This window comes from Kogia breviceps, chromosome 12 (assembly GCF_026419965.1).
Source record: "Kogia breviceps isolate mKogBre1 chromosome 12, mKogBre1 haplotype 1, whole genome shotgun sequence".
Classification (NCBI taxonomy): domain Eukaryota; kingdom Metazoa; phylum Chordata; class Mammalia; order Artiodactyla; family Physeteridae; genus Kogia; species Kogia breviceps.
The window spans coordinates 76,473,970-76,501,491 of NC_081321.1; the positions used below are offsets into that span (position 1 = coordinate 76,473,970).

Genomic DNA, 27,522 nt, shown 5'->3' on the forward strand with positions numbered 1-27,522 from the left:
ATAGTCAAAATAATCTTGAGAAAGAAGGAAAAAACTTGGAGATATCACACTCCCTGATTTCAAACTATACTATAAGGCTACAGTAATAAGACAGTATGGTACTGGCACAAAAACAGACACACAGATCAATGAAACAGAATTACAAAAATGTAAACCTACACATATATGACAATTAATTTATGACAAAGGAGCAAAGAACAAACCATGGAGAAAAGATAAGTCTATTCAGTAATGGTGCTGGGGAAAACAGACAGCCACACGCAAAAGAATGAAACAAGTAACTCAAAATGGATTAAAGACTTGAATGTAAGACCTGCAACCATGAAATTTCTAGAAGAAAACTTCACTGATATCAGTCTTTTTTTTGTCATTTAAGCAGTGAGTTTTATTTTGTTTTTGTTTTTTATGATTTATTTTTTAATTGAGACTTTTTACAATTTTTGAGATATATTTGACATATAACATTATATTAGTTTCAAGTGTACAACATAATGATTCAGTATTTGTATATGTTGTAAAATGATCACCACAGTAAGTCTGGTTAACATTCATTGATATCAGTCTTAGCAATGTTTCTGTGGCTCTGACTCCAAAGACAAGCAAAAGAAAAGCAAAAATAAACAAATGGGAGTATATCAAACTAAAAAGCTTCTATACAGCAAAGGAAACAATCATCAAAACAAAAAGGCAACCTACTGTATCGGAGAAAACATTTGCAAATCATATATCGGATAAGGGGTTAATATCTGAAATCTATAAAAAACTCATACAGGGCTTCCCTGGTGGCGCAGTGGTTGAGAATCCGCCTGCTGATGCAGGGGACACGGGTTCGTGCCCTGGTCCGGGAAGATCCCACATGCCGCGGAGCGGCTGGGCCCGTGAGCCATAGCCGCTGAGCCTGAGCGTCCGGAGCCTGTGCTCCACAACGGGAGAGGCCACAACAGTGAGGCCCGCATACCACAAAAAAAAAAAAAAAAAAAAAAAAAAAAAAAAAACTCATACAACTCAACAACAAAAAAACCACCAAATCAAAAAATGAGCGGAGGACCTGAACAGACATTTTTCCAAAGAAGACACACAGACGGCCAACAGGCACATGAATGGATGTTCACGATCACTAATTATTAGGGAAATGGAAATCAAAACCACAATGAGATATCACCTCACACTTGTCAGAGAAGACAAGAAATAAATGTTTGAGAGGGTGTGGAGAAAAAGGGACCCTGAACTAGTGGTGGGACTATAAATTGGTGCAGCCATTATGAAAAACAGTATGGAGGTTCCTCAAAAAATTAAGACTAGAACTACCATATGACCCAACTGTTTCACTTCTGCCTATTTATCTGAAAAACACAAAACCACTCATTCAAAAAGATACATGCACCCCTATACATTACAGCATTATTTACAACAGCCAAGATATGAAAAAAAAAACAAGTGTCCATTAAGGATGAATGGATAAAAAAGACATGGCATACACATACACACACACACACACACACACACACACACACGCACACTGGACTACTCCTCAGCCATAAAAAAAAGAATGAAATTCTGCCATTTGTGACCACATGGATGGACCTTGAAGGTATTATGCTAAATGAAATAAGTCAGACAGAGAAAGACAAATACCATATGATTTTGCTCATACACAGAATCTAAAAAAAAAAAAAAAAAAAATGACCAAATAAAATAAAATAAACTCATAGATACAGAGAACAGATTAGTGGTTACCAGAAGGAAAGGGGGTTGGGAAGTGGGCAAAATGGGTAAAGGGGATCAACTGTATGGTGATGGGCAGAAACTAGACTTGTGGTGGTGATCACTTTGTAGTGTACACAGATGTCAAATCATAATGCTATACACCTGAAACATAATTCTTAAAAATTTTAAGTGAAAAATTACAAGCATACTATGTTCAAAACAAAGAACAGGTTAACTAAATTGTGACATACCCAACTCAACAAAACTGACAATTAAAAATGACAAGGGTGGGGGACTTCCCTGTCGGTCCAGTGGTTAAGACTCCACACTTCCACTGCAAGGGGCATAGGTTCAATCCCTGGTCAAGGAACTAAGGTCCCGCATGCCACATGGCACAGCCAAAATATTTTTTTAATTTTTTAAATTGTTTTTAAAAGTGACAAGGGTGAAGATTGTGCAAAGAAATTATAACATGTGATATAACATTGAATTTGTAAGACAGGCAAAATACAAAGTTTGGATATATTATGATTTCAGTTATGTAAAGATATAAACACAGAGATTGAAAGGTCACAGATGACTGCTGTGTTTTACGTCAGGGCTATTTTTGTTATTACTACTTTTCCTCTATGTTGCTGAAAGAATAAGATTTGTGCTGATGATTTAGTTAACCACCTACCCATCTCCTCTCAAAAATTTTTATTAGTGTGATCATTTTTTTTTTTAATTTTCAGATTTTTTTTAAGTAAAAAATATTTGGGCTAGCAAAAGATCCAAATGATTAGAGTTATCATACACCTATCATTAATGCTTAGTAGTGTCAGCCAAACAGATCAAAATTTGAAAACATGGGGGGAAAAGGTTATATGGTATTCAAAGTATTTATTTCAACCAAATAAGAATAGATGCCTGCAATATATTTAGCTACCTTAGGTTGTTGATAATATAAAAATACATTCCTACTACCAACAACTGTAAGATCAACATAAAGCAGCATTAATCTCTCCAAAAACTACTTTCAAAAATCACATACAAGTTTCTGAAGAAAGAACAGCACTTAACTGGGGAAAAAAAAAAAGTTTCTGTTTACTGTATGCAATAGCTTGAAAGGTAGTATCACTATCAAAGAAGTTTTAACAACATGAAGTTTCTTTAAAATGCATTTTATCTATTTCAGACTAGTTGTTTATCGAATACAACTTTAAAAATCTACTTGTGATGTTGACTGAATAGAATCTATTAGCATAACTATCCTAAATCAAAGAATTTCAAGTGCAGTTGGTCACTATGACTCTACAGAAAATCCATTTTGGAATACTATAAATTATATACTAAAATAAAAGCTGGCATTTCTTAAAAAAAAAAATCTACTTGTGAGAATCATAACTACACTGCTGTAATCCAAAGCAACCAATAGCTATGTCTTCCAATTATGACTGAAAATCTAATAACAAAGAAAAACAATCAAAACAAACATCTAGTAGCATATAAAAAACACCTATTTTATAGATGAGTAACAAAAGTTTTTCTAATATCTGGTGATATACTGACTCAGAGCTTCCAAACTCAACATACTCTCCCTATGTATAACTCTCCCCCTACATATGACTTCACTACAGAGAAGATCAAGCAGGAAGAGAGCAATAATTTCATTGAGAACATAACTCAGTTTTACAACCTAATTGCTACTAAATATAAAGAATCTCATCTCTAAACCATACCTATCTCCAAAGCACTAAAACCAACTAAAAGGATAACTAGTCTTTGCACACAGAAGAGATGTAGTAAATGCTTAATAAGCAAATGCACAACCCATACCACTCTAGCTGAAACTAGACTGGGAACAAGGCAAACCAGCAGAAGCTGAGTTAGTAGCACATTAATTGCCAGAAAAAGGTGAGTTGACTAGAAATAAAATATTGCTTTTACGAAAATCTTTGAAAAAAATTGTTGTAAGATACTAAACACACCTTATACTTAGCAAAATTATTTCTGAAAGTGGAAAGGATACAAGTATTAGAAATTAAATGACATACAACCTCAAAACCTTGGAGACTTATAAGACATTGACAAGGATTTCTTATAAAATGTAACTTTCAGCATTGATTTTGTCACTCTGCTTCACCCTCCTCCCACCATAAAGACCAATTAGGAAAATTTTCATAAATTCAAGAACTTTGAAAAGCCGTCTATTATATTCAAACCTTAAGAAGGGTGCTTTGGGGACTTCCCTGGTGGCACAGTGGTTAAGAATCTGCCTGCCAATGCAGGGGACACGGGTTTGAGCCCTGGGCTGGGAAGACTCCACACATCCTGGAGCAACTAAGCCCGCGTGCCACAACTACTGAAGCCGGCACGCCTACAGCCCGCGCTCCACAACAAGAGAAGCCACTGCGATAAGAAGCCCACACACCACAACCAACAGTAGCCCCCGCTCGCCGCGACTAGAGAAAGCCCGTGCACAGCAATGAAGACCCAATGCAGCCAAAAATAAAAAATAAATCTATCAAAAAAAAAAAAAAAAATAGAAGGGTGCTTTAAATATATTACCTGATCCTTGTACTATAAATGAATAATCAAAGATTTCTTAGGGCCCTCACTACCTCTTTTTTACTATTAAGAACTAAGAACTTTGCACATACAGATCTGAAAAGGTATATTTATTTGCAAATGACAATTTTCTTATTTCATGGAAAGCATTCCAGGGCTTCCTAGGGAATTTTCACGTTCAACCTCTTAGCTTACCATACACTGTTAGGTGATCTCACTTATTCCCTTAACTTTACTTATCCCCCAATGCAGACAAAAATAATATTCTAAATCTAATCCAGATCTCTGCTGAACTTCAAATTCATATTTTCCTTTCCTGCTAAATATCTCTACCAGAGTGCCGTGAAAGCACACTAAAGTCATTTTATTCAAAACCAAATTCATTATCTGTTCTCATAAACTGTTTATCCATCTGCATTCTCTACCTGAACTTACAGAAACATCACATACCCATCTTGCTTAAATCCAAAGCATTACCCTTAACTCCCCTTTCTCAACCTTCACATCCAATCACCAAGTTAATTGAATCAACTACATAAATTTTGAATCTATCCTTTCTTCATCTCCTTTGCCATTAACTCAGTTCAAGACTTCATCATCTCTCACCTGGATTACAAAAGAGAGACTTAATTTAGCACCCTATATCTCTATACCACATTTCCAGTTGCTTTCTAATTGATTTCCCAAAGCACCTCAAATGAATCATTTCCAAAATCAAACCACTTATCTCAACCCTTTACCACCCCAAGGAAAAAGTTTTCTTTTCCTCCTATGTTCACTAGCTTAGTTAATAATAATCCTCATTTATTTAAAACCTCAGCTAAAAAAAAAAAAAACCTCAGCTAAAGTCTAACTGAACTCGAATTGATATCTGTACACCAATGTTCATTGCAGCATTCACAATAGCTAAAGGGTGGAAACAGCCCAAATGTCCACCAATGGATGTATGGATAAACAAAATGTGGTATATGCATACAGTAGAATATTATTCAGCCTTTCAAAGGAAGGCAATTCTAATACATGCTACAACAAGGATGAACCCAGGAAGCATTAGTCTAAGTTAAATAAGTCAGACACAGAAGGACCAATATGTATGACTCCACTAATACGAGTACCTAGAATAATCAAATTCATAGAGACAGGGCTTCCCTGGTGGCGCAGTGGTTGAGAATCCGCCTGCCGATACAGGGGACAAGGGTTCATGCCCCAGTCCAGGAAGATCCCACATGCCGCGGAGTGGCTGGGCCCATGAGCCATGGCCGCTAAGCCTGCGCGTCCGGAGCCTGTGCTCCGCAACGGTAGAGGCCACAACAGTGAGAGGCCCACATACCACAAAAAAAAAAAAATTCATAGAGACAGAAAGTAAAACAGTGGTTGCCAAAGGCTGGGGTACGGGGAATAAGGAGTTGTTTAATGGTACAGAATTTCAGCTTGGGAATGATAAAAACATTCTGGAAATAGATAGTTGTAATGGTTGCACAACAATATGAATGTACTTAATGCCAGTAAACTGTATACTTTAAAATGATAAAAATGCTAAATTTCATGTTAAACTTTTTAATTTTTTTAAAATTTTAAACCTAACTGAATCTCAAGTTAATGCTATAGCCACACAGAGAAGATAATTATTTCAAGTGTCTTAAGAACACAATGTTTTGACTTTATAGCCTTAGCGAACTATAGTATAAGGATAAAAAGAACTGCTAAAAAAAAATTTGTAAAACTGATTCAGTAAGCTTATTTAACAGTAATATTAGTATTGTTACTTTAAAGCTACGTTATATATATTTTTAGGAAAAAATAATTATGCTAACATTAAGAGCCAAGACGTTCAGTATAAAATTTCAAAATATAAACTCAAAGAAGGAAAAAAATACTTTAATTTGAACTCATGTTGCTTTGCTTTTTAAATCTGTCCATATGTACATGTGTGTGTGTATATATATATAATATATATCCTAGTTCTTATCTTAAATGCTTAAAAGCAATGACAACACGGAAGCAATGAGTACCCTAAGTGCCCAGACAGTGGTATTTAAATAGCATTCCCCATTAAAAGGAACCAGGACTCTTTGGAGAAATGGATGATTCCAGCCTGGAGGAGAAATTTTACTAGATGAACCTGGCACATGTTGTGCCACAAAGCAAGGAAGTTATCAAACACTAACAGGGTCCTGTCAAAATGACAAAAGTCACCTTGAAGGCACTTCTACTAGGTAAAGCTGGGACAATTTGCATACCAAAAAATCATACTGACTTCAATTGACTGAAACCCACTAAATATATATATATATATAAATACTTGAGTGTATGAAATATATTTAAAAATCCATGAGTGCTTCTTCCTCTTCCGGGGATGGTATCTAGAGGCATTCAGGATGGTCCAGTGTTTGAGACACTATCGTAGGCTATCCTACAATACAGCCTCTAACAAAACCAGGCTGTCCCAAACCCTTGGTGTTTACCTTTATACCAAGAAGGTTGGGAAAGCACCAAAATCCACATGTGGCATGTGCCCAGGCCAACTTTGAGGAGTTTGTGTTGTGAGACCTAAAGCTCTTACAAGGTTGTCTAAAACGAAGAAACATATCAGCCAGGCCTGTGGTGGTTCCATGTGTGTTTTAAATGTGTCCGTGACAGGAACAAGCACACTTTCCTTACCGAGGAACATAAAATCGTTGTGAAAGTGTTGAAAGCACAAGCACAGAGTCAGAAAGCTAAATTTAAAAAATGAAGTTTTTCTGAGTAATTAAAAAATCAAAAGAAAAAAAAAAAATCCATGAGTTCTCTTTCCTCAAGGAAAGAGAAAGTCAAAAGACAAGCAAGCCTCATTGATCACTACTACAGTAGTGTATCGATTCTTATTCTGAAAATTCATAATTAAAGAAAAAGAATTAAGCATTTATCCTGACTATCCAGTATACGCTGAAATTCATGGCAACCAAATCGCCCTGGTTTAAACTGAAAAGTTCTTTACAGAAAAATGTCAGTTAATATATGTAGAAGAAATTAAAAATCTGGAAAATCAACAGTCTGCAACTGTTGATGGAATCAGTCTTTCTAACTTAAGTGACATCAATAAAACCTGTCCTTAAACAAGAAATCTTTCTCTCCTTTAAACTGTTATATCTCTTATTTATACTCCTCTTGTAACACTTACCAATACAAGGAAGAAGAAAGTGGTGGTAGATTGTTACAGTAGTGACTCTCAATGAATCACACCTATGTTTTAATGCCCTTGCAATTCTCCTGTGTAATCCTCTCCCACATGGGCTCTGGCCATGAGACTTACCTTGGCTGATGGTAGAGTAGCAAATAACATACAAGTAGAGTGCACAATGGGATTTGCTCCCTCATTGCTGGAAACTCTTCTGTCACCACACAAGCCCAGGCTAACCTTGGACACATGTGACCCAAGGAATATTATCAGCAACCTGAGAGAGGCTGTTAGACTATCACCCCAAACAAACCAACAGATAACTCCAGCTGTATTAGTAACTCCAAGAGAGGCTAGCAGAAGAACCCAAACTGCTGATCTAGAGAATCTAGAGCAAATAAAATGATGGTGGTTTTAAGCCAAAGCCAAAGTTTGGGAATGATTTATTATGCAGCAATAGACACAATTAGATACAGTAGATATAATGTCATATCTTCTCCACAAGAGAGAAAAGGAACCTTTCTGAGGATGGGAGCCTTATAAAGAATGAGGTATACATCAAATTTCCTAGTAAGGACACAATAAAAATATACCCTGAGTTTAACTAACACACAGTACTTCTCATTACATTAAAAAGAATTAATGTAACTACTCCAAGATTTACATTATTCTATTTTCCATAGTTTCTTTTTTAACCTTCTAAGTTAAACAAGAGACTAGAAGACTAAACTGCCAATCTGGTTTTCAGGGTATTTGAGTAAAATCAAAAATTTTTTTTTCTTTGACAATACTCATTGGTGGAAAGAATATTGCAAAACCAACACTCTCAAACATTGTTTGTGGGAATGTAACTAAATACAAAAAATGTGCATACTCTCTGACTCACTGCTAGGAAATTACCCAGTGGACAAATTCATTAAAGGACCACCTATATATGTATACAAGCACGCTCACTGCAGTATTATTTATTAGCAAAACTGGAAACAAACTAAATATCCTTCAATAGAGAAATGATTAAATTTTAATAATCCATACAATAAAATATGATGTAGTTATTAAAAATAAATAAATAATAAGAGGCAGTTCTGAAAGTGCTGATACTAAAAGCTCTCCAAAATACATTAAGTGAAAAAAATCAAATTCATATAAAGAGTATGATCATACTGTATAATGTTAATGGATATATGCATTAAAACTTTGTGGAAAAATACACAAGAAACTATTAGCAATGATTACTGGGAAGGACCTTCTACTTTTCACTTTATATATTCTATACTCCTAATCCTTAACTCCTGTCAGCCTCAAACTTCATATAAAATTTGTCTCTTAAGTCCTTTCCTGCTTGCTCTCAATCTTCAACCTTGAAAATGGTCACTAATACTCTTTGTTCTAATCTCCATTATAAATCTAACAACTTTAAACTTGTTTACAACTCATTTTTGGTAATTACTTTTTTTGTGTGTCCTCTGAGTTCCTTCTCATTTCTCCACCTTCTTCTTAAAACCGAATATATCCCGATCTATATCAAATCCTGATATAGAAGGCCTACTCAGACTGTTGCAATATGACCTTGATCCACCATGTAACTCCACAGATGCTTTTCTATCCATCATAAAACCATGTACAATAGTAAGCTTCTTTACAAATATACCACATTTAACCCTAATTCATTTACATCAGCTTTCAAATGAAAATAATTCCTATTTTTTAAATGTGAGCAATTCCGCCTAACCTAGAGCCATCTACAATTTTAATAAACATCAAATAGTCACCCCTGCTGTTTAATTATTAATGGTGAATTGAGTGCAATTCCTATTCATCTTTCTAAGGTGTCTCTAAGAGGCTATACTCCCGCCTGTTGCACCTGATTCCAGCCTACTCCAAAATTTCTCAAGTGCCAGCACACAATATACTACCGCATCCTAAGTCTTCCCTGCCTAACCCAGTGACAGACTACAATACATACAGTACAGTATGCCAGAGAAGGGGGATGAGAAGCATATACTTATCTAAATGCAATTGGCTCTTGTTTTCAGCAGGGCCTGTCAAGCGTCCCAAAAACAAAAGTACATCTAAATCTAGGAATACTGATTCAGAAAACAGTAGTTGGAGTCACACAGACCTGCATTCAACTTCCAGTTTACCCACTTAGAAGTTTGTAAAAGTACTTAACCTCGGTAAGCCCCAAATTCCCATTTGTAAAGTGGAACTAATGTCAGCCTCACAGAACTGTTGGGAGGATTAAATGAGATAGTATGCATACAATGTTTAAATCGGTGCCTGGCATTTGTTAGATATACTATAAATAGTAGATACTTACATTATTACTAAGTGCACCACTCCTAAAAAAAGAGACCTAGAATCAAAATTTAAAAGCTGGAAAACGTCTCAGAAATCATGTTCCAACTGTAACACTCCATAGATGAGAAAACGAAGCCCTAGAAAGTACAAGTGGCTTACCTGACATCATGCTATCTAACGATATAGAGTTGCAATTAAAACTTAGGTTTCCCAAGTCCTAATTCAATATCCTCTCTACTGTCTCAAATATTTCTTGGCCATCTCTCTGATACCCATCAAGACACTTAATTTCTCTAATCTCAACTTCTTCAATGACAAACTACAGGGAAAGGACAAGATCATGGGTCTTTCTAGCTCCAAAATTCTCATTCCATGATTCATGTGGGCCCTAAACTGGCTAACTTAAAAGCATGCCCATAGAAACAAAGTCAAATATATTTCCATTCTTTATAAATGCTTAGCTTTCTTATGCATACTTTCAAAACTCCAGAATTTAGTTAGTGGTTATTAATAGGTACATGAAAGCAGTCAAGTCAGAAAAAAAAAGCAGCCTAGTCAATAAGACACTGAGACAATCAAAACTATAGATAAGTTACTAGCAAGTAAATTGGGTTTACAGACATCATACAATTAACTCAATATTAAGTGATAGAATAAAAGATTTTAATATCTAACACTTTTTAAGTATCTAATGTAATTAAATATCTAACATATAATTAAAATTAATTCACATTTTAAGCAAGTTTAGACTATCAGGTGTCTTGATTCAATAAATATTGAGAGACAGACACAAAAATATATCAAAATAAGAATTCAGAACCTGGGGGAGAATGGATACGTGTATATGAAAGGCTGACTCACTTTGCTGTGCACCTGAAACTATCACAACATTGTTAATTGGCTATACTCCAATATAAAATTTAAAGTTTAAAAAAAAAAAAAAGGTGCTTGCCCATCTCTCAGGACCGACTGACCTACGTTCAACTGCTATTTACATGCAACCCTTCTCCACTTTGGCCTTCAAAGTTCTCATCTGAATATTTGCTACTACCTCCAAGATCTGCACCTGCAGTGGCTCCACCAGGGCCCACACCCTAGGCTTCAAGGCTCAACGCAGCCCTCCTACCTCTCTCAGAGCGGGGCGGGGGATGTGGGGGGGGTGGAAACGACGACTACACCCCACCCCGAGAGAGGATGGCCCACACTCCCTCACAGGCCACTTTTCTTTTCTTTTCTTCACCCGCCCCCCCCCCTGCCCCCGCCATACACAGGGCCTCTCACTGCTGTGGTCTCTCCCGTTGCGGAGCACAGGCTCAGCAGCCATGGCTCATGGGCCTAGCCGCTCTGCGGCATGTGGGATCTTCCTGGACTGGGGCACAAACCCGTGTCCCCTGCATCGGCAGGCGGACTCTCAACCACTGCGCCACCAGGGAGGCCCCAGTTTTCATTTTTTAAGTCTTAAAATCACCTGAGAGAACTGGGAAAGGTGCTAATAATAAAATTTCCTAAACAGAGAATCTGTGGGCCATACTCAAAATCCCAAAATGTGCTTGAAGACCTACTATGTAAAAACTCCAGAATCTAACAAAAATCCTAATCTACTGGCTATGGATTCCTGTTATAAAAAATATGTAGAATGTCAGTTTCAAAGAAGTGGAACACAGTATTCATAAAATTAAAATCCATCCTAAATATTATCATCTTTTACAATGCAAAAATCTCTGAGAAAGACTATCCAAATAGCAGATGACTCGTAATTCAGGTTCCCAAGGAAGCAGAGTCTGAGACTGATATCTGCAAGCAGGTTTACTGGGGAGTGCTCTCAAGAACACCTGTGTAGGCACAGAGGCAGCATGACTGGGCTGAGGGAGAAGCTGAACAGTATTGATCAATAACAGTTGCAAGAGCAGCCTCAGCTAAGCCTACTAAGAGTCCTAAAGCTAGAATGACCCTTCATGTTAGTCTCTAATCAAGGCAAGAGGATGATTCTTTGCATCCCCCACCATCAACCAGGAATGAAAAGCAGGTGGCTTCCAGGAAGGGAACATAAACTTGGGTGAGGCAGCCATGATCCCAAGCAACTAAGAGAATGTGTCTCTATCTGAAGGGGAATCTATGGCCCACACCAAAGCATCCACTACAATGAATGTACCTTACTTGCATTTGAGACACTCATAAAGGACTATACACTGGGGAAAGGGAGTGGGGGAGGGAACTCAACAGAAAAGGAGCCTTACTCTCTTCTGGAGCCTACTATGTGGCAGGTACTGTGCTAGTCATGTTACATGAGCTATGGGATTTTATCACTGAAACTTTCCTTCCTGAAGACAATGTTTTTTCTCAGCAAAGAGGGTAGGAAACAGGGTAAAAGGTATCAGGATTTGTTATGTAACACTTAAAATGCTACTTTGGTGTTGCAAATGGTCTGCAGACTCAAAATTCTGGTACTTCCGTGATTTTCAACTAATACTTTTACCCTGAAAAGCACTTTAGAAATCACCTAGGTGGTGCCCTCATTGAACAGATAAGGAAAGTGAGGCCAAGAGAAGCTCATGATTTGCCCAAGATCACACTGATAGCAGAATTTAGAACGTGAACTTAAGTCTTTTGATTCCATATTCAGTGATTTCTCTACTTGATGTGGTAACTTTACATTCAAAAACTTAACAAAATCAAAATAACCCAGAGGAATGAATCTTATTGTAAAGCTCAGAATATCAACTTCTCCTAGATCATTTGTACTTTCAAAATCAGGCACATAAGAAACTTGAGTTTTATAGTAGTTAAAGAAATGTCAATTGGTAGTGTGCTAAATGAAATATTATATCTTTCTATTAATAATAATAATAGCTAACTTACAACCTCTGTGACAAGAACATCAAGATCTTTATTCACATTATATCATTTAATCATCACAACAATCCTTTGGATAAAGTCAAAGGAATTGCTCCCATTTAACCAAGGGGGAAAAAATAAGGTTAAAGAAACTAAGTAAGTTGCTAGCTAAGATTACAAATGTAATAATACACAGAGCTGAAGATTCCACCTGACTTAAACAAAATGCTCTCAAAGTTAAACCATCCACTATGCTACAAGCCCTATGCTTCTTCTCAATTTTCCTTTTCTGAACTTTTCAGATTTCCATGATGTACATGATTTATTTTTATAACCAGAAATATATTCTTTTATTATTTCTAAATATTCTATTTTAAAACTAAATCATTGATTTAAATATTTGGAAGTTACAAACAGATATAACAAGATTTTATCAGAAAAATTAATGTCTTATAGAACAAAATAAACCCATACTTCCTTATCAGAGGCCCAACTCAATACGATCACCTCTTAAACAATCCCTCACAACAGAGTGTGTTTTGGCATAGCACTACACAGTCAGGAATTCTTAAAACACTTTCCAAATATTATTTAGCTAATAAAGTCCCAATAAAGTATCACTGAGATGCTAGAAAAACTTTTATATTAGCATACTTATGTAAAACTTAACCATAGTCTAATATTAAACATTGAAACGAGGGAAAGGATGTGGTTTTTATTAAATTCCATCTGCTTCTATGACTCATGCAATATTTAAACAGATGTCTATGCAACTAAGTTATTCATGTGCAGTATGTCAATCAATCACAGTGTAAGCAATGGCCATGGATCTATCCCAAAGTAAGTTATCCTACCGCAGCCCATATTGAGAACATAGTCCAAGACAGCAAGGGTATATGACCCCATGACTACTGCCAATCGACCAAATGTGATCACCTGAACCCAAAAGCAGCCATTCACAAGCTAGCTAGCAACCAATAAAATGGTTCAGTGGCAACACAGACACACAAACAAACAAACCCCAGTGTGAACAGTGAACTACTGCTGAGCTCCATGCTTAGGCCTTTAAACAGCAAACTATGAAGAGAAATGACTAATTAGTCACTCAGAGACTTCCCTGGTGGTCCAGTGGTCAAGACTCCACGCTCCCAATGCAGGGGCCCAGGTTTGATTCCTGGTCAGGGAACTAGATCCCACGTGCGGCAACAAAGAGCCCGAATGCCACAACTAAAAAATAGATCCCACATGCCACAACGAATATCCCACGAGCCACAACAAAGATCTTGCACGCGGCAACGAAGATCTCATGTGCTGCAACTAAGACCCAGTGCAGCCAAATAAATAAATAAATAAATATTTTTTTTAAAAAATTAGCCACATAAACTGGCATTAAACAGATACACATCAAAGTCATGAGGTAAATAAGAGTACCGGAGGGACTTAAGTAAATCAAAGTTATAACCTAGCCAAAGTTTCAAAAGACCACTGACTCTTGAGAATGCATAAGCTATGAAGGAAAAAACTAGACTAGAGGGTGAGAAAATTAGCTGGCACCAAATCAACCTAAACAGAACTATAATCACTATTTCAGAGCCACAGTAAAGCTTATTTCTAGAATGATCTGTAAAAGATGTGTTTCGTGGTATCACAATTCCTAAAAGGAGGATTCCTAAGAATCAAATGACCTCACTCCACTCCCAACCTCAGCTGACTAAACCAGCAGCAGACACCTGACCCAGAGGAAGCAACTCCATCACTGGCCAGCCAGAGACCTACGCACGACCCAACAAGAAAAGATGAGGAGGACATTTTTGACTCTTCTCTTGGGGTTTGGAAATTGAGACATTTGGCCAGTTGGCTATGCAAAGGTAAGGTGAAAAGCAAGTAGAATGGTCAGATGGCCATTTGAGGTCTTGAGCATACTAAGCAAGGAGTAGCGAGGAGGATGGACACAGAGATGCAGAGGCAAAATGCCAGTGGTCCAGGAGATTGTGTGAGACAGAGGGGAGCACTGCCTCTGCCCCGACACTTTTCTAGGTCCTACTGTCTAGAGACCCACCTGTACAGCAATTCTGATTCTTAGATCACTTTGAAACCTTACAATAAATCCTCCTTTCAATTTAGACTGATTTGAGGAAGTTTATAATCCTTGAAAATAAAAAGCACTCATTAGAATATTGTCCAAGGATGACAGATTACATTCATGCATTTAATATTTAATTACTCTTTCCTCTCCTCCATATATCTTGGAAGAATAGTCTGCACTCCCTGTTTCTATGCCCTTACTTCCCAGCCAACCATTTCTCCCCATGACTCTCCTGAAACTGAACTAGGTATGACCTAACTGTTCCATTCAGTGGATACTTCTCAGTCCTTATTTGAATTGACGTCTCTTCAACATTCACACATATCTAATACTTGCCTCCACTTGTCTCCTGAGTGCTGGACCTACATATTTCCACCTGCCTAGTGAACATCTCTGTTAGGATGTCCATACCTCTAGTTCACACTTGTCTTCCTCCCAAACCTGTTCTTCCTCCTCCTCTATTCTTCACCTTAGCTCCTTCCACCCAGACTACTCACAAGTCAGCAAGTCCTATTAATTCTCCTAACTTTCTTGAAAATCTGTTCTTTCTCTATCCCCAAAGCCATTGTCTGATTCAAGCTTTCATCATCCCCTGGAATGACAATGAGAGATGCAGAAATTCCGATTCAATGGAGGGACTTGGGAATCTTTTTTTTTTCTTCTTTTTTTTTAAGGATTCCAAATGATTCTAATGTGCAACAATTTTAGGAACTAAAACGTTATTACTTTCTACCTGGTCTCTCCCTTTATGGAGTCATCATCTCTACACATCTACCAAGTCAACATGTATTACTGAAAATACACCAAGTATCAAACATTAATGTAGGTCCTATACACTAAGAAAGAAAAACAAAATCCCCACCCTAAGGGAGCTCAGTCTAGTAGTGGAGAAGTATCACAAAAACAATGGAATAAGTTTTGCAGAGATCTATATACTAAGTGTTTTAGTATACTGAGCTACTATACACTAAGTGTTTATTAAATGCTGATACTGTGGTAAGTCTTCATGAACATTATTTCATTTAATCCTTCTACAATACTGTAAAGTACATATTATGCTCAATTTACAGATAAAGCAGCTAGGTCTCAAAGAGCTTGAAATTTTGCACAAGATCTCACGCTCATGAATAGAGGAGGCCAGGGCTTAAATGATGGTCTAATTCCAAAAGCACATTCTCTTAATTAGCGTGGGGTGCTTTGTGAGAAAGAAAAAAGAGCAAGCAACTAACTCCTAGTATCCCCTAAACTGAGCAGTGTGGACAAGTAATGGTAGGGCACTCACAGCAGAATAAAGAGCTTCTACGGAGATGTGAAGGGATTGATAGATCAGGGGAAGTTGTGGGAAACACAATTAGTGAGGATGGCAAGGTCAGTGAATGTACAGAGGTACGTGGAGATAAGGCTGAAATGGAATCTTTTTTCCCAAGAAACCTGAGCAGTATCAGCCTTGCATGCCAAGGTAAAGAGTCTGGACATCTCCTATGGGCGCTGAGTTGTCACCAACAGATTTTAGACAGAAGACTGATTCACCTGATATTCTTTTTATAAGGATCATAAGGGGAAAATATTTTTGGAGGGTTTTCCTTATTACAAATTTAATTATTTAAAAACTTTCCGTGGCTCCATAACGTCTACTGTATAAAGTCCAAAATCCTTTCCAGTCTCATCTCATAACTATCCCCATCCACATGCGAAAATATTCACAATTCCCCTATGCTGTGCTGCTGTGCTAGGCCGCTTCAGGTTTTTGCATTTGCCTGGTCACTGTGTAAAACTGCCTTCTCTCCCTTGTTCCTCCTTGCCCAGTCTCTCCAGCTTCTGTAAGGCCTTTAACAATCTCCATTGTCTCCCTCCCTCCTCCTTTCACCACAGAATTAGTTACTTTTTCTATTGCCGCTCACATTCTTCCTCTGTGTATCTATTGACACATCACACTGCTTTGTAATTATTTAAGTATCTGTCTCCCCCATTAAATCTCTGCCAGCCCAGCACAGTCATGAGCACAGAATAAACGTTCAACAGTATAACAAATGACTTTCTACACACACACACACACACACACACACACACACACACACACACGAAGTTAAAAAAAAAAGATAACAAGGAAGTGATAAGAAAAGCATTCCTTGAAGAAATCTGGAGTATGTAATAACAAAAAACCAACATTAGCAGCAAATAACATTTATAGAGTTTAATATGTGCCAGATACAGTTGTAAAACCTTCACATATATTAATTCATTTAATCCTCACAACAACTCTATGAGAAGGGTACTATTATTACGACTATTTTAATGAGCCACAGAGAAGTCAAGTTACTTGCCCAAAGCTACCTAACTAGTACATAGGGTGCAGATGCCACCCCAGGCAGTCTGGCTCCAGAGTACAGGTTCTTTTTTGTTTTTTTCAGAGTTCAGGTTTTTTACCAATAATTATATTGGGTTGGCCAAAAGGTTCATTCGGTTTTTTCCATAAGATGGCTCTAGTGGCACTTAGTCATCTTTAACTTCATTCAAAACAATGTTGTTAGACTGTATGTGACAGCCGTCACATCAGCATGCATTAAAAAAAATCTTATCAAAATCAATGAATTTTTGTGTAGCCACTTTAATGTTGAAGATGGAAGAAAATAAGGCAACATTTCAGCATATTATGCTTTATTATTTCAAGAAAGGTAAAAACGCAACCAAAATGCAAAAAGAAAGATTTGTGCAGTGTGTGGAGAAGGTACTGTGACTGACTGAACATGTCAAAAATGGTTTGCAAAGTTTTGTGCTGGAGATCTCTCACTGGACGATGCTCAGGGTCAGGTACACCAGTTGAAGCGATTTGATAGTGATCAAATAGAGACATTAACCGAGAACAATCAATGTTATACCATGAGGGAGATAGCTGACATACTCAAAAGACATACTCAAAATATCCAAACCAAGCGTTGAAAATCATTTGCACCAGCTTGGTTATGTATATCACTTTGATGTTTGGGTTCACATAAATTAAGGGGAAAAAACCTTCTTGACTGTATTTCCACAAGCCATTCTCTACTTAAACGTAATGAAAACGTTCCATTTTTTAAAACAAATTGTGATGGGCAATGAAAAGTGGATACCGTACAATAATGTGCAACAGAAGAGATCGTGGGGAAGAGAAATGAAACACCACCAACCACACCAAAGGCCAGTCTTCATCCAAAGAAGGTGATGTTTTGCATATGGTGGGATTAGAAGGGAGTCTTCTATTATGAGCTCCTTCCAGAAAACCAAATAATTAATTCCAACAAGTACTGCTCCTAATTAAACCAACTGAAAGCAGCACTCGACAAAAAGTGTCCAGAATTAGTCAACAGAAAATGCATAATCTTCCATCAGGATAATGCAAGACCACATGTTTCTTTGATGACCAGCAAAAACTGTTATAGCTTGGCTGGGAAGTTCTGATTCATCTGCCGTGTTCACCAGACACTGCACCTTCGGATTTCCATTTAGGTCTTTACAAAATTCTCTTAATGGAAAAAATTTCAATTCTGTGGAAGACTGTAAAAGGCACCTGGAACAGTTCTTTGCTCAAAAAGATTAAAAGTTTTGGGAAGATGGAATTTTATGAAGTTGCCTGAAAAATGGCAGAAAGTAGTGGAACAAAAGGGTGAATACATAATTCAATAAAGTTCTTGGTGAAAATGAAAAATGTCTTTTATTTTGACTTAAAAACCGAAGGCACTTTTTGGCCAACTCAATACTATCTCCTTAGCTCACGCAAAAGACACCAGTATAAGGAAACAGTTCTAGCCTTGGTTCTTTTATATCTTAATCTCTTTTTTATTCTTAACACACTAAAAAATAAATCTACACAGTAAGAAAAAATTCCACTTCTTAAAATTCACTTCAATAAATGAGTAATAATTTCATCAAACTTAAATGTGTAAATAATCTGGGACGCCTTCCCTAACATCTTAGTTTAGATCAGGGCCCTACTGCTGTACGCTCTTGGGGCTCCCTGTGCTTTCCTTCCTAACATTCACCCAAGGATGCGACCATATACTTATGTGATCCTTTGAACAGTTCCTCTGTCCTCCCCTGGATACTCAGCTCCACAGGGGTTCATGTCTATTTTACTCATCAGTGCAGCTGCAGCATATAGTAGACCCATAATAGATGTTTGAAAAGTAGATATGTCCAAAAGGTCTTCCCTATTCATCACTTTTTTTCTGCTCATGTTGCCATCATCATAATGCAAATCATAATTACTTAGTGCCAAAAATATTAAAATCAATCTCATAAGATCTCTGCCTATATTCTCTTATGGTTTTATACATCTCATGCAACACTGACAAATTAATCTTCCTAAAACATTCCTTTACTCATTCAAAAAATATTAACTCCTACTATGTGCATAAAGGAAACCAGAACGTCACACCAAAATATGTCACTTTAGCATATTGATTATTTTTAATTAAAGGCATTTAAGAAACAGCAGGTACAACAAGAACATTCTGGGGACTTCCCTGGTGATGCAGTGGTTACGAATCTGCCTGCCAATGCAGGGGACACGGGTTCGAGCCCTGGTCTGGGAAGATCCCACATGCCGCGGAGCAACTAAGCCTGCAAGCCACAACTACTGAGCCTGCGCGCCAGAACTACTAAAGCCCGAGTGCATAGTCCCTGCTCCACAACAAGCCAATGCAATGAGAAGCCCGTGCACCGCAATGAAGAGTAGCCCCCACTGGCTGCAACTAGAGAAAGCCCACAGGCAGCAACAAAGACCCAATGCAGCCAAAATAAAAATAAAAAATAATAAAAAAATTTTAAAAACCATTCTGACCCTTCTTTTTCTTTCTGAAAGCAGGAGATAATAAAACTCCCGTGTGAAAGGGACCCTCACTATACCAGGAGTAAAGAAGATGTCCTCATCACTACTAGAGCCAGAGAATTTAGGGCTGAGAAATCTGTACAAACAAACCTTGTTAAACTAACCCTTATCTTCCTAGTTACTTCTCCACCATTTACTACCTCAGCCCAAACCCCTATGTCTTGTCAATTCTTCACAAATCTCGTTTCTATGTCTAAAAGTTGTAAACACTTCCTGCTCTGGTCCCTTCACGTCTTCATTCTCTTGTGAAGGCTCCCACATACATGTAAAAATTTAATAAAATTTGTATGCTTTTCTGCTGTTAATCTGTCCTAGACAGTCTAATTCTTAGGCCCAACCAGAGACCCAAAGAGGGTAGAGGAGAATTTTCCTCCCCTACATACCAAATATATTTCACTGCTTAATAAAATCCTATTAATTTCCTAATGCCTATAGAATAAAATTCAAAATGTCAGATTTGTCTATAGAAAGAAATAAATAAGAAGGAAAGCTACCCCAGACCTTGGTCTTTAATACCATTCCCCACTAAAAGGAATAGGGCTCCTCAGAGAAATAGCTAGTTTCAGCGCTGGGAAAGGGTAGGTAAAGGATAAGGTTAGAATACCCTATTACACCGGAAAGTAAGGAATAGTTCAAAAAAATGATAGGGGCATGACAAAAGGACACTGGAGCCACCTGAAGGGACTCCCACTGTTCAAATCTGAGACAATTTGAACACCAAAATAATTAAGTACAGTGATGAATTACAGACCATTTTTATAAAAATGAACTTATGAGTCCATACCAACAGGAAAGGAAGGAAGGTAGGTAAGGGCCGGGGGCGTGGCTGGGGGGGGCGGTGGTAGATGTGAGGCAAGGGAGGGAGGGGAAATCCAAGAACCAATTGGTAAAGGTGCAGGAGTTCTGGAGTAGGAATATCATCATCTTGCAGTCATTATGGTGAAGACTAGATCAAGCAAGAATCAGCAATGGTAAATATAGGAGAAATTCTGATAAAGAGCAGGATATTTGCATAGTCTTATAAGTATTTGCCTGTTTATTGCAAAGGAAGAAAAATTCATTATTATAGGTCAAAAAATTGGGCTACACCTTGAACTTTGACAAGGTAATCAAAATTAACATCACCTATGAAGGACAAAAAGACACGGACCTCCAGATGTAATAATCAGAGATGGACACAACAAATTCTAGGCCACATTTCAGCCAAGAATGCACAATCTCAATCTACTCACAATGAAACGTCAGACAACACAACATGAGGAACATTGTAAGGAATAAAAAAAGCAGGAGGGAATCTGTATTCTTCAAAAATGTCATAAATTACAAAGAAATGCTGTGGAAATGTTCCATATTAAAAGAAGCTAAAGCAACATGTCAACTACATATAATACCTAACCCTAACTGACAGTATACTGGTGAGGGGGAAATGCTAAAGGACATTACCAGGTCAACTGAAAAAAAATGGAATTATGAATAGTAAATGGAATCAATGTAAATTTATGAAGTTGACAACTATACTGTAGTTATGTAAAAGAATATCCCTGTTCTTCATTGAAGCATTCACAGGAGAAGAACTATAACTGATCCTCAAGTGATTCAGGAAAAATAAAGAAAAAGGATAGGAGAACAAAGTGTTTAAATGATAAAGGAAGTAGGATAAAATGTTAATAAGTAAATTTAGATAAAGAGTATACAGCTGTTTCTTGTATTATTTTATTCTTGTAACTTTTTTAAGCTTGAAATTGGTTCAAAAAAAAGTTAAAAATTATATATGTATTCAACTAGACCTGCAATACAGTAGCCACCAACTATATGAGGCCGCTGAACAGTTAAAATATGGCCTGTCCAAAGTCAGATGTGCTGGGACTTCCCTGGTGGTCCAGGGGTTAAGAATCTGTCTTGCAATCCAGAGGATGCCGGTTCGATCCCTGGTCAGGGAATTGGGATCCCACATGCGGCGGGGCAACTGAGCCCATACACCACGATTAATAAGCCTGTGTGCCACAACCAGAGAGAAGCATGCACACTGCAACAAAGAGCCCACGCACAGCAACAAAAGATCCCATGTGCCGCAGCTAACACCTGATGCAGCCAATAAATAAATAAATTTTTTAAAAAAAAATAACAGTCAGATGTGCTGTTTGTCCAAAATACACACCAGATTTCGAAAACTTACTACAAAATAAACCTCATCAATAATTTTTAAGATATCTCAATAATTTTTATATTGACTATATGTTCAAATATTTTAGATATATTGGGTCAAAGGAAATAGATTTTAAAAAGTAATTTCACCTCTTTTCACTTTTTTAAAATGTGGCTACTAGAAGCTTTAAATTACATATGTGATTCCTATTTGCATTGGACTAGAGTTAGATGATCAAGAATCTCCACAATGAGGTGTCACACTATCTGTAAGTTTCTCTCAATTTCTTTCTGCTCTAAGCAGACCTCTCTAAGTCACTTGGTTTTAAGCTACTTAAGGGTAAGGATCAGTTTTACTCACTGTTGTACCTCCAGTATCTAGCACATATCCAGTGTTAGAAACATTTGTTTATTGAAAGGCAATATGCAAGCAAAGGCAGGAGGGAGGGCAGGAAGAATGAAATCATTCCCACCTCTGAATCTTCGTTTATACTGTAACTCCTTCCTAGAATGAAAGTAACTCACTTCCTCTCCTAATCACCTTTTCAAAACCCCATCCCTTGCCCATTTTCTCCAAGGAGACGCTTCACTCTAACAGGTTGATTCTGATTGGTCCTCTTCTGTACTACTATAGCCTTCACTGTCTCTATAATTTACTATGGCACTTAATCATATAAGTTCCCTGAGAGAGGTCAGATCTCATATTTTTCCTGTATCTTCCACAATGACTGGCATAGTGCTAACCATATGAGTTGAGTGGTGGAGGAAAGGGCAACAAGGTGCTAAAAAAAGGAAATGGATTGAGTTGGGAAAACTTGGCTATAGTCTCAGCTTTGACATCTACTGTGTTGCCTTAAATAAAATCACTCAATCTCTCACTTCCTACTTCCTCATTTTTAAAATCAGAGAGACTCGTTACCCATTAAAGAAGCCTTCTATTTCCACAATTCTAGAATTAAACCCATTTTTTTCTTTAGCAATATTATTGATATATACCAAAAGGAAACTAATACACTTAAGGATCTTATTGTGATTTAACTTACTGTTAAACCACAACAAGATCCTTAAGAAAGAAATAGCAAAGAAGTTTATAAATTGCCTAAAGTACTAAATGCTGATGTCTTTCCAGCCATGAAGCACTTTAAATCCACATTTCTCTTCAAAGCCTATTAAGCAAAATAATCAATACATACATATTGGAGCTACCACAATTTTTTTTTCAGATTCTTACAAGCCTCAAAGAAACACCTTTTAGTAGCTAATGGAAAAAAGAAAAAGAACCAGAAATTAAATATTCTATAAAGTACCTTAGGACCTTATCCGTGATGTTCAAAGATGCTGAGTTACAATTGATTAGCACATTGTCTGTTTCTTCTATCAAAAATGCTACTTAAAGGACACTATTCAGGGACTTCCCTGGTGGCACAGTGGTTAAGAATCTGCCTGCCAATGCAGGGGACAGAGGTTAAAACCCTGGTCCAGGAAGACCCCACATGCCGCGGAGCAACTAAGTCCGTGCGCCACAACTACTGAAGCCCGAGCACCTAGAGCCCGTGCTCTGCAACAAAGAGAAGCCACCGCAATGAGAAGCCCCCGCACCACAACGAAGAGTAGCCCCCACTCGCAGCGACTAGAGAGATAGCCCATGTGCAGCAACGAAGACCCAACGCAGCCAAAAATAAATAATTTTTTAAATATAAAAAATAAAGGACGTTATTCAGAAGAAAATTACAACAGTTAAAATGAAAAGGTCATGTGAAAACAGAATGCTAAAGGTATGCGACTTAATTTCAAACCATGAAGACCATTTCAAACAAATCTCTAAATCAGCAACCTCAGTTTTAATCTTATATCTTATGACCTCTGCTGAGAAATAAGATTATCAGGGTGGGGTAAAATAAAATGGTTGCCAAGTTACATAATTCAAAGATTCAAGTCATACTTGTTAGTATATAGCACCTGTGGAGTTCATACTAGTAATACAAATTACAAGATTTCTTTAAGGCTTTATCCAAATACCCCTATTAAATGCTGAGCATTAACAGTGACCCATCTGTAAGAGCCAAACTCCTCCCAGGTGACTCTAGGTTCTCTCCTGATCTGGTCTGAGCTACCTCCACAGCCTCACCTCCCACCAACCCCTGCATATCATTTCACTCCCTAAACTTATATGTTCACATTCCCCTGAATATTACTTGCCCCATTTTATGACTTCTTGTCTAGGCATTTGCAGTTCCCTCAGCCCAACCTGCCTTCCACTCTTTTGAGCTGCAAATATGCCCTCCTCCCAGAAGTTTTTCCAGATTGCCCCAAAACCCTCCCACAAAGTGGCCCCCAGGCACTATTCATTCTTCTATTACAAAGAACTGCCATTATTTTCAAATGTCCACTTCCCCAACCAGCTGGGAGTCCTAAAAGGTGGGCCCATATCTTTTTTAACTGGTTCCCGGACCCTAGCAGATGCTTTGCATTTACTGACACTCAATATAAGGACATTGAAAAAAAAAGAAAGTTAAGTGGTTAACAATGAGAAACAATTCAAACTTAGTGATTAACGATGAGAAACAATTCAAACTTTCCTATAAAAGAGTATATAAATTTAAGACAGTGGTCTCAACCAGGGCAATTTTGCCCCTAGGTGACATCTGACATTTTTGGTTGTCACAACAGGGGGGAGAGGATTTGGGGGTTCTACTGCATCTAGTGGGTAGAAGCCAGGGAAGCTGCTCAATATCCTACAGTGCGAAGGACAGCCCCCAACAACCAAGAATTATCCAGTCACAAATACCAATAATGCCATGGTTAAAAAACTCAGTTGTCAACTGACTTATTCATGTGTGATGATTCCTTATCATATCTCAGCAATAACCAGAATAAATTCCAATTTTGTGGTTTCAGCTGAAACTTCTGTAGCCATCGATGTGTATGCACCAACTCTCAAAATGATCTTTATATAATCGTAACGCTTAACAACATTAAACCGAGAGTACTGGAAAGCAGTTCATATTTCTGAAAACTAATCTACAACTACTAGAAGCTACTCTTAAGTCAGTAAACTATTTATAAACTATAAAACAAACCACAGGCGAACTAATATTCAGCTGTGTAATTATGTGATGGAAACACAATCTGAGGCACGAGGTAATCAGTCAGGTCTGACAAGAGAAAAAATCTCTAACTAGTGGAAGTAAATCAGGCACAGGTGTCTTTAATGTTGAACACTCCAGGAACTGATGACCAGAGTAAAGGGCATGCCCTCGCTACTGCCAAAATCAGCGCTTATCAAGATTTCAAAAAACTCTGACAAAACATTGCAAAAAAATCATCAAATGTCAATACAGGGTGGAAGATACAGAAGTTAACTATTTCTCCCCCTGATATATGACCAAGTTCCACATGACTTGAACATTTCCCCAAAGCTATGCAGGAGCAAGGACACTCCCTTTCTACATAGTGGATGACTCAACTCTCTTTGGTACATTCCTTGACTGAATGCTACAAGTTCACTAACTCCTTTTGCCCTTGGAACCAGTTATCCTACTCTCTCAGTAACCAACTAATGGGTTTGGCACCAACTTTTCAGTCATTTACATATTGTTGCACCCCATCGGTCTCAAAAAGAAATTAAGAGAAAAAAAAAAAAATCTAACCAAAACAAAAACTTGAGTAACAGTGACTCCTATAGAAAAGATTTTGTTATTCTAGGAACTGATTCCTAAACAAAACACCTACAGCTTTCCAATGCTCTAATCTTTGTATCTTCAGGCTTTTCCAGATTTGATATAGAGAGAGCACTGGCAGGAAGTAAAGGAGTGTACCGTTGGATTAAGGTGACAACGGATCTATACTTGCATGGCTAAACAAAAAGGTACCGGGCTGGGAGGGGAAAACGCATTTTTAAATGGGGGGTGTGTGGGGTAGGGGAGTTGCCAAGAGTGAGTAATAGCTTCCTTCGCAGCTGACTTTAGCCAGTTAAGTGTCGGTACAGCGACTGGGCCAACGTTAGGCCTGGTTTCACCACATTACCCTGCAGTGCTGCCCAGATGAGATTACGAATCCGCGTGAGGCAGGTGCGTGTCGGGTAAAGTTGCGGGGCACGCCGGGCGGGGCGCTGGGGGAAGAGCCGAGGTAGCCTCCCAAGGTCTCCCACCCGGCGTGCTCCAGCCCGGCGGGCAGCTGGCCGGCCGGACCCGCAGGCACTAACTCTCCATTTTCACTGCCATTCCAGAATCTGGAAGGAACGCGCCGGCGCCACACCCTCCCGCCCGGCCGCCCGCTCGCACTGACAGCCCGCGCGGGTGCGGGTCCCGGGCCTGTGAGCCGGGGGCCCCGGAGGACCCGGCCTGCTGCCCCGCCGCCGCCCCGCCCGCCCCCTGCCCCCCCGAGGCCCGCCCCCAGAGCAGACGACCGAGGCCTAATCGCCGCCTGGGCTGCAGGGCCTAAAGGAAGGGGCCGGCGCTGAAGAGGGGGCGGCCACGCCGCCGCCGCCTCGGCTACTCAGCGAGGCGGCGGCTTCCGCGGCGCCGGGCTCCGGCTCTCCCGCTCACGTGCTCCTGAAAGACGGTTTCACTCTCTTACCCTCTGCAAAATCCTCCTTAACATGGTTTAAACACCACCCGGCGCCGCCCCGGTGACTCTCCGAACCTTCCGCGGGGCCACTCAGTACTCAGGGGTACGCGGGAGGGACTGAGCCAGGAAAGGACTGGGAGGAGGTCGGGGCGAGGCTGTAGCGGCGGCCGCTCGGGCTGCCCCGACTTCCCCACAGGCGGCGAGAGGGAGCGCGCGCAAGCGAGCAAAGAGGCAGCCAGCGAGCGCCCGCCCGCCCGCCTGCCGGGCCGCCCCCGTAACTGACAGCTGGGCGGACCCGCCCGCCACCGCCCCGCCCCCCCGGCCTGTCCATCCGCGGGAGGCGGGGCTGGAAGGGGCCTGGCCCGCGACTGCGGCCAATCGGAAGTGGCGGCGGCGTGGGCGGTTGCGTGACAGACAGGCGGCAGGACGCTGGCGCCGCCGCTCCTTCCGGCGGGCTGGGGTACAACGCGGGCGCCGAGCGCACGCCTGCGCTCTGTCAGACGACGCGCCCGCGCGCAGACAGCGTACTCTCTAGGGCAACCTGGAGGGGGTCCCTGACCGCGACGAAGAAGGGGTCTGTGGGTGGGTACCTGCGACGGCACCTCGGATTACTCTGTAAAATTTGTCAGTGACCCCGTCCTTGGCCGTTCCTGAACTGGATCCTTCTGCTGGAAGCGCTTGGTAGCAAAGGAGAGAATCGCAGACACGATTAACCGGTCTGATGGGCTTTTTTCCTCCCCTGGTCCAGCCCCCGGCGCCTTTCCGTACTCCCTTCCTGCTTCTAATATCAGCCAAAGGGAAAGTAAAGAATCGGAAGGGTAGGAAGAAACTGGAATTTGAGTTGGTAAGAGAAGTTTGGGGTTGTCATCTTTGGCCTATAGCAACAATAATGGACTGATGTCGCTAACATGTTGCACCATCTAAAGCCCACGCTTGGCCCATTCTCCTAGGAAATTTTAAATTCTCTTCTGACAATAGATGTATGAAGTGAGTCGACCTTAATGCGTCTGTTTCATAGATTAAGAAAAAATAATGAGGTCACAGATAAACAGTGTGCCAAAACAAGGACGTGGACTTGGAAGTGGACTTGGACCTGACTTCCATGCACGATGTTATTATTTAAACTCAAAAATCACAGCTGCGGAATCCTACCATTCTGCCAGTGATCACGAGCTAAGAGGTTCAACTTTACCCTGAGGGGGGGAAAGAGAAGCCTTTAATAATGTTTAAGTAGGAAAGGAGAGGAAGAGAATAATGCAACTAACCTTGCTGGGGGTGGGAGGGGAGGCTGGGGATCTGAAGTCT

General features: G+C 39.3%; 1 protein-coding gene and 1 pseudogene across 5 annotated transcripts in view; one reads left to right on the plus strand and one right to left on the minus strand.

The window, feature by feature from the left end:
- Window positions 1-26,518, minus strand: part of EEA1 (early endosome antigen 1) — a 141,839-nt gene extending 115,321 nt beyond the window's left edge. For 3 of the 5 annotated variants that reach the window (XM_059080206.2, XM_067009856.1, XM_059080205.2), the window contains exon 1: window positions 26,227-26,518. In XM_059080206.2, coding sequence (XP_058936189.1) covers window positions 26,227-26,250 — 24 coding nt within the window. In that variant the 5' untranslated portion in view covers window positions 26,251-26,518. The remainder of the gene's footprint in view (window positions 1-26,226) is intronic. The other 2 variants (XM_067009858.1, XM_067009857.1) reach the window with 1 other exon arrangement.
- On the plus strand, window positions 6,603-6,991 carry LOC131766211 (large ribosomal subunit protein eL34-like; annotated as a pseudogene).
- Window positions 26,519-27,522: the final 1,004 nt, after the last annotated feature.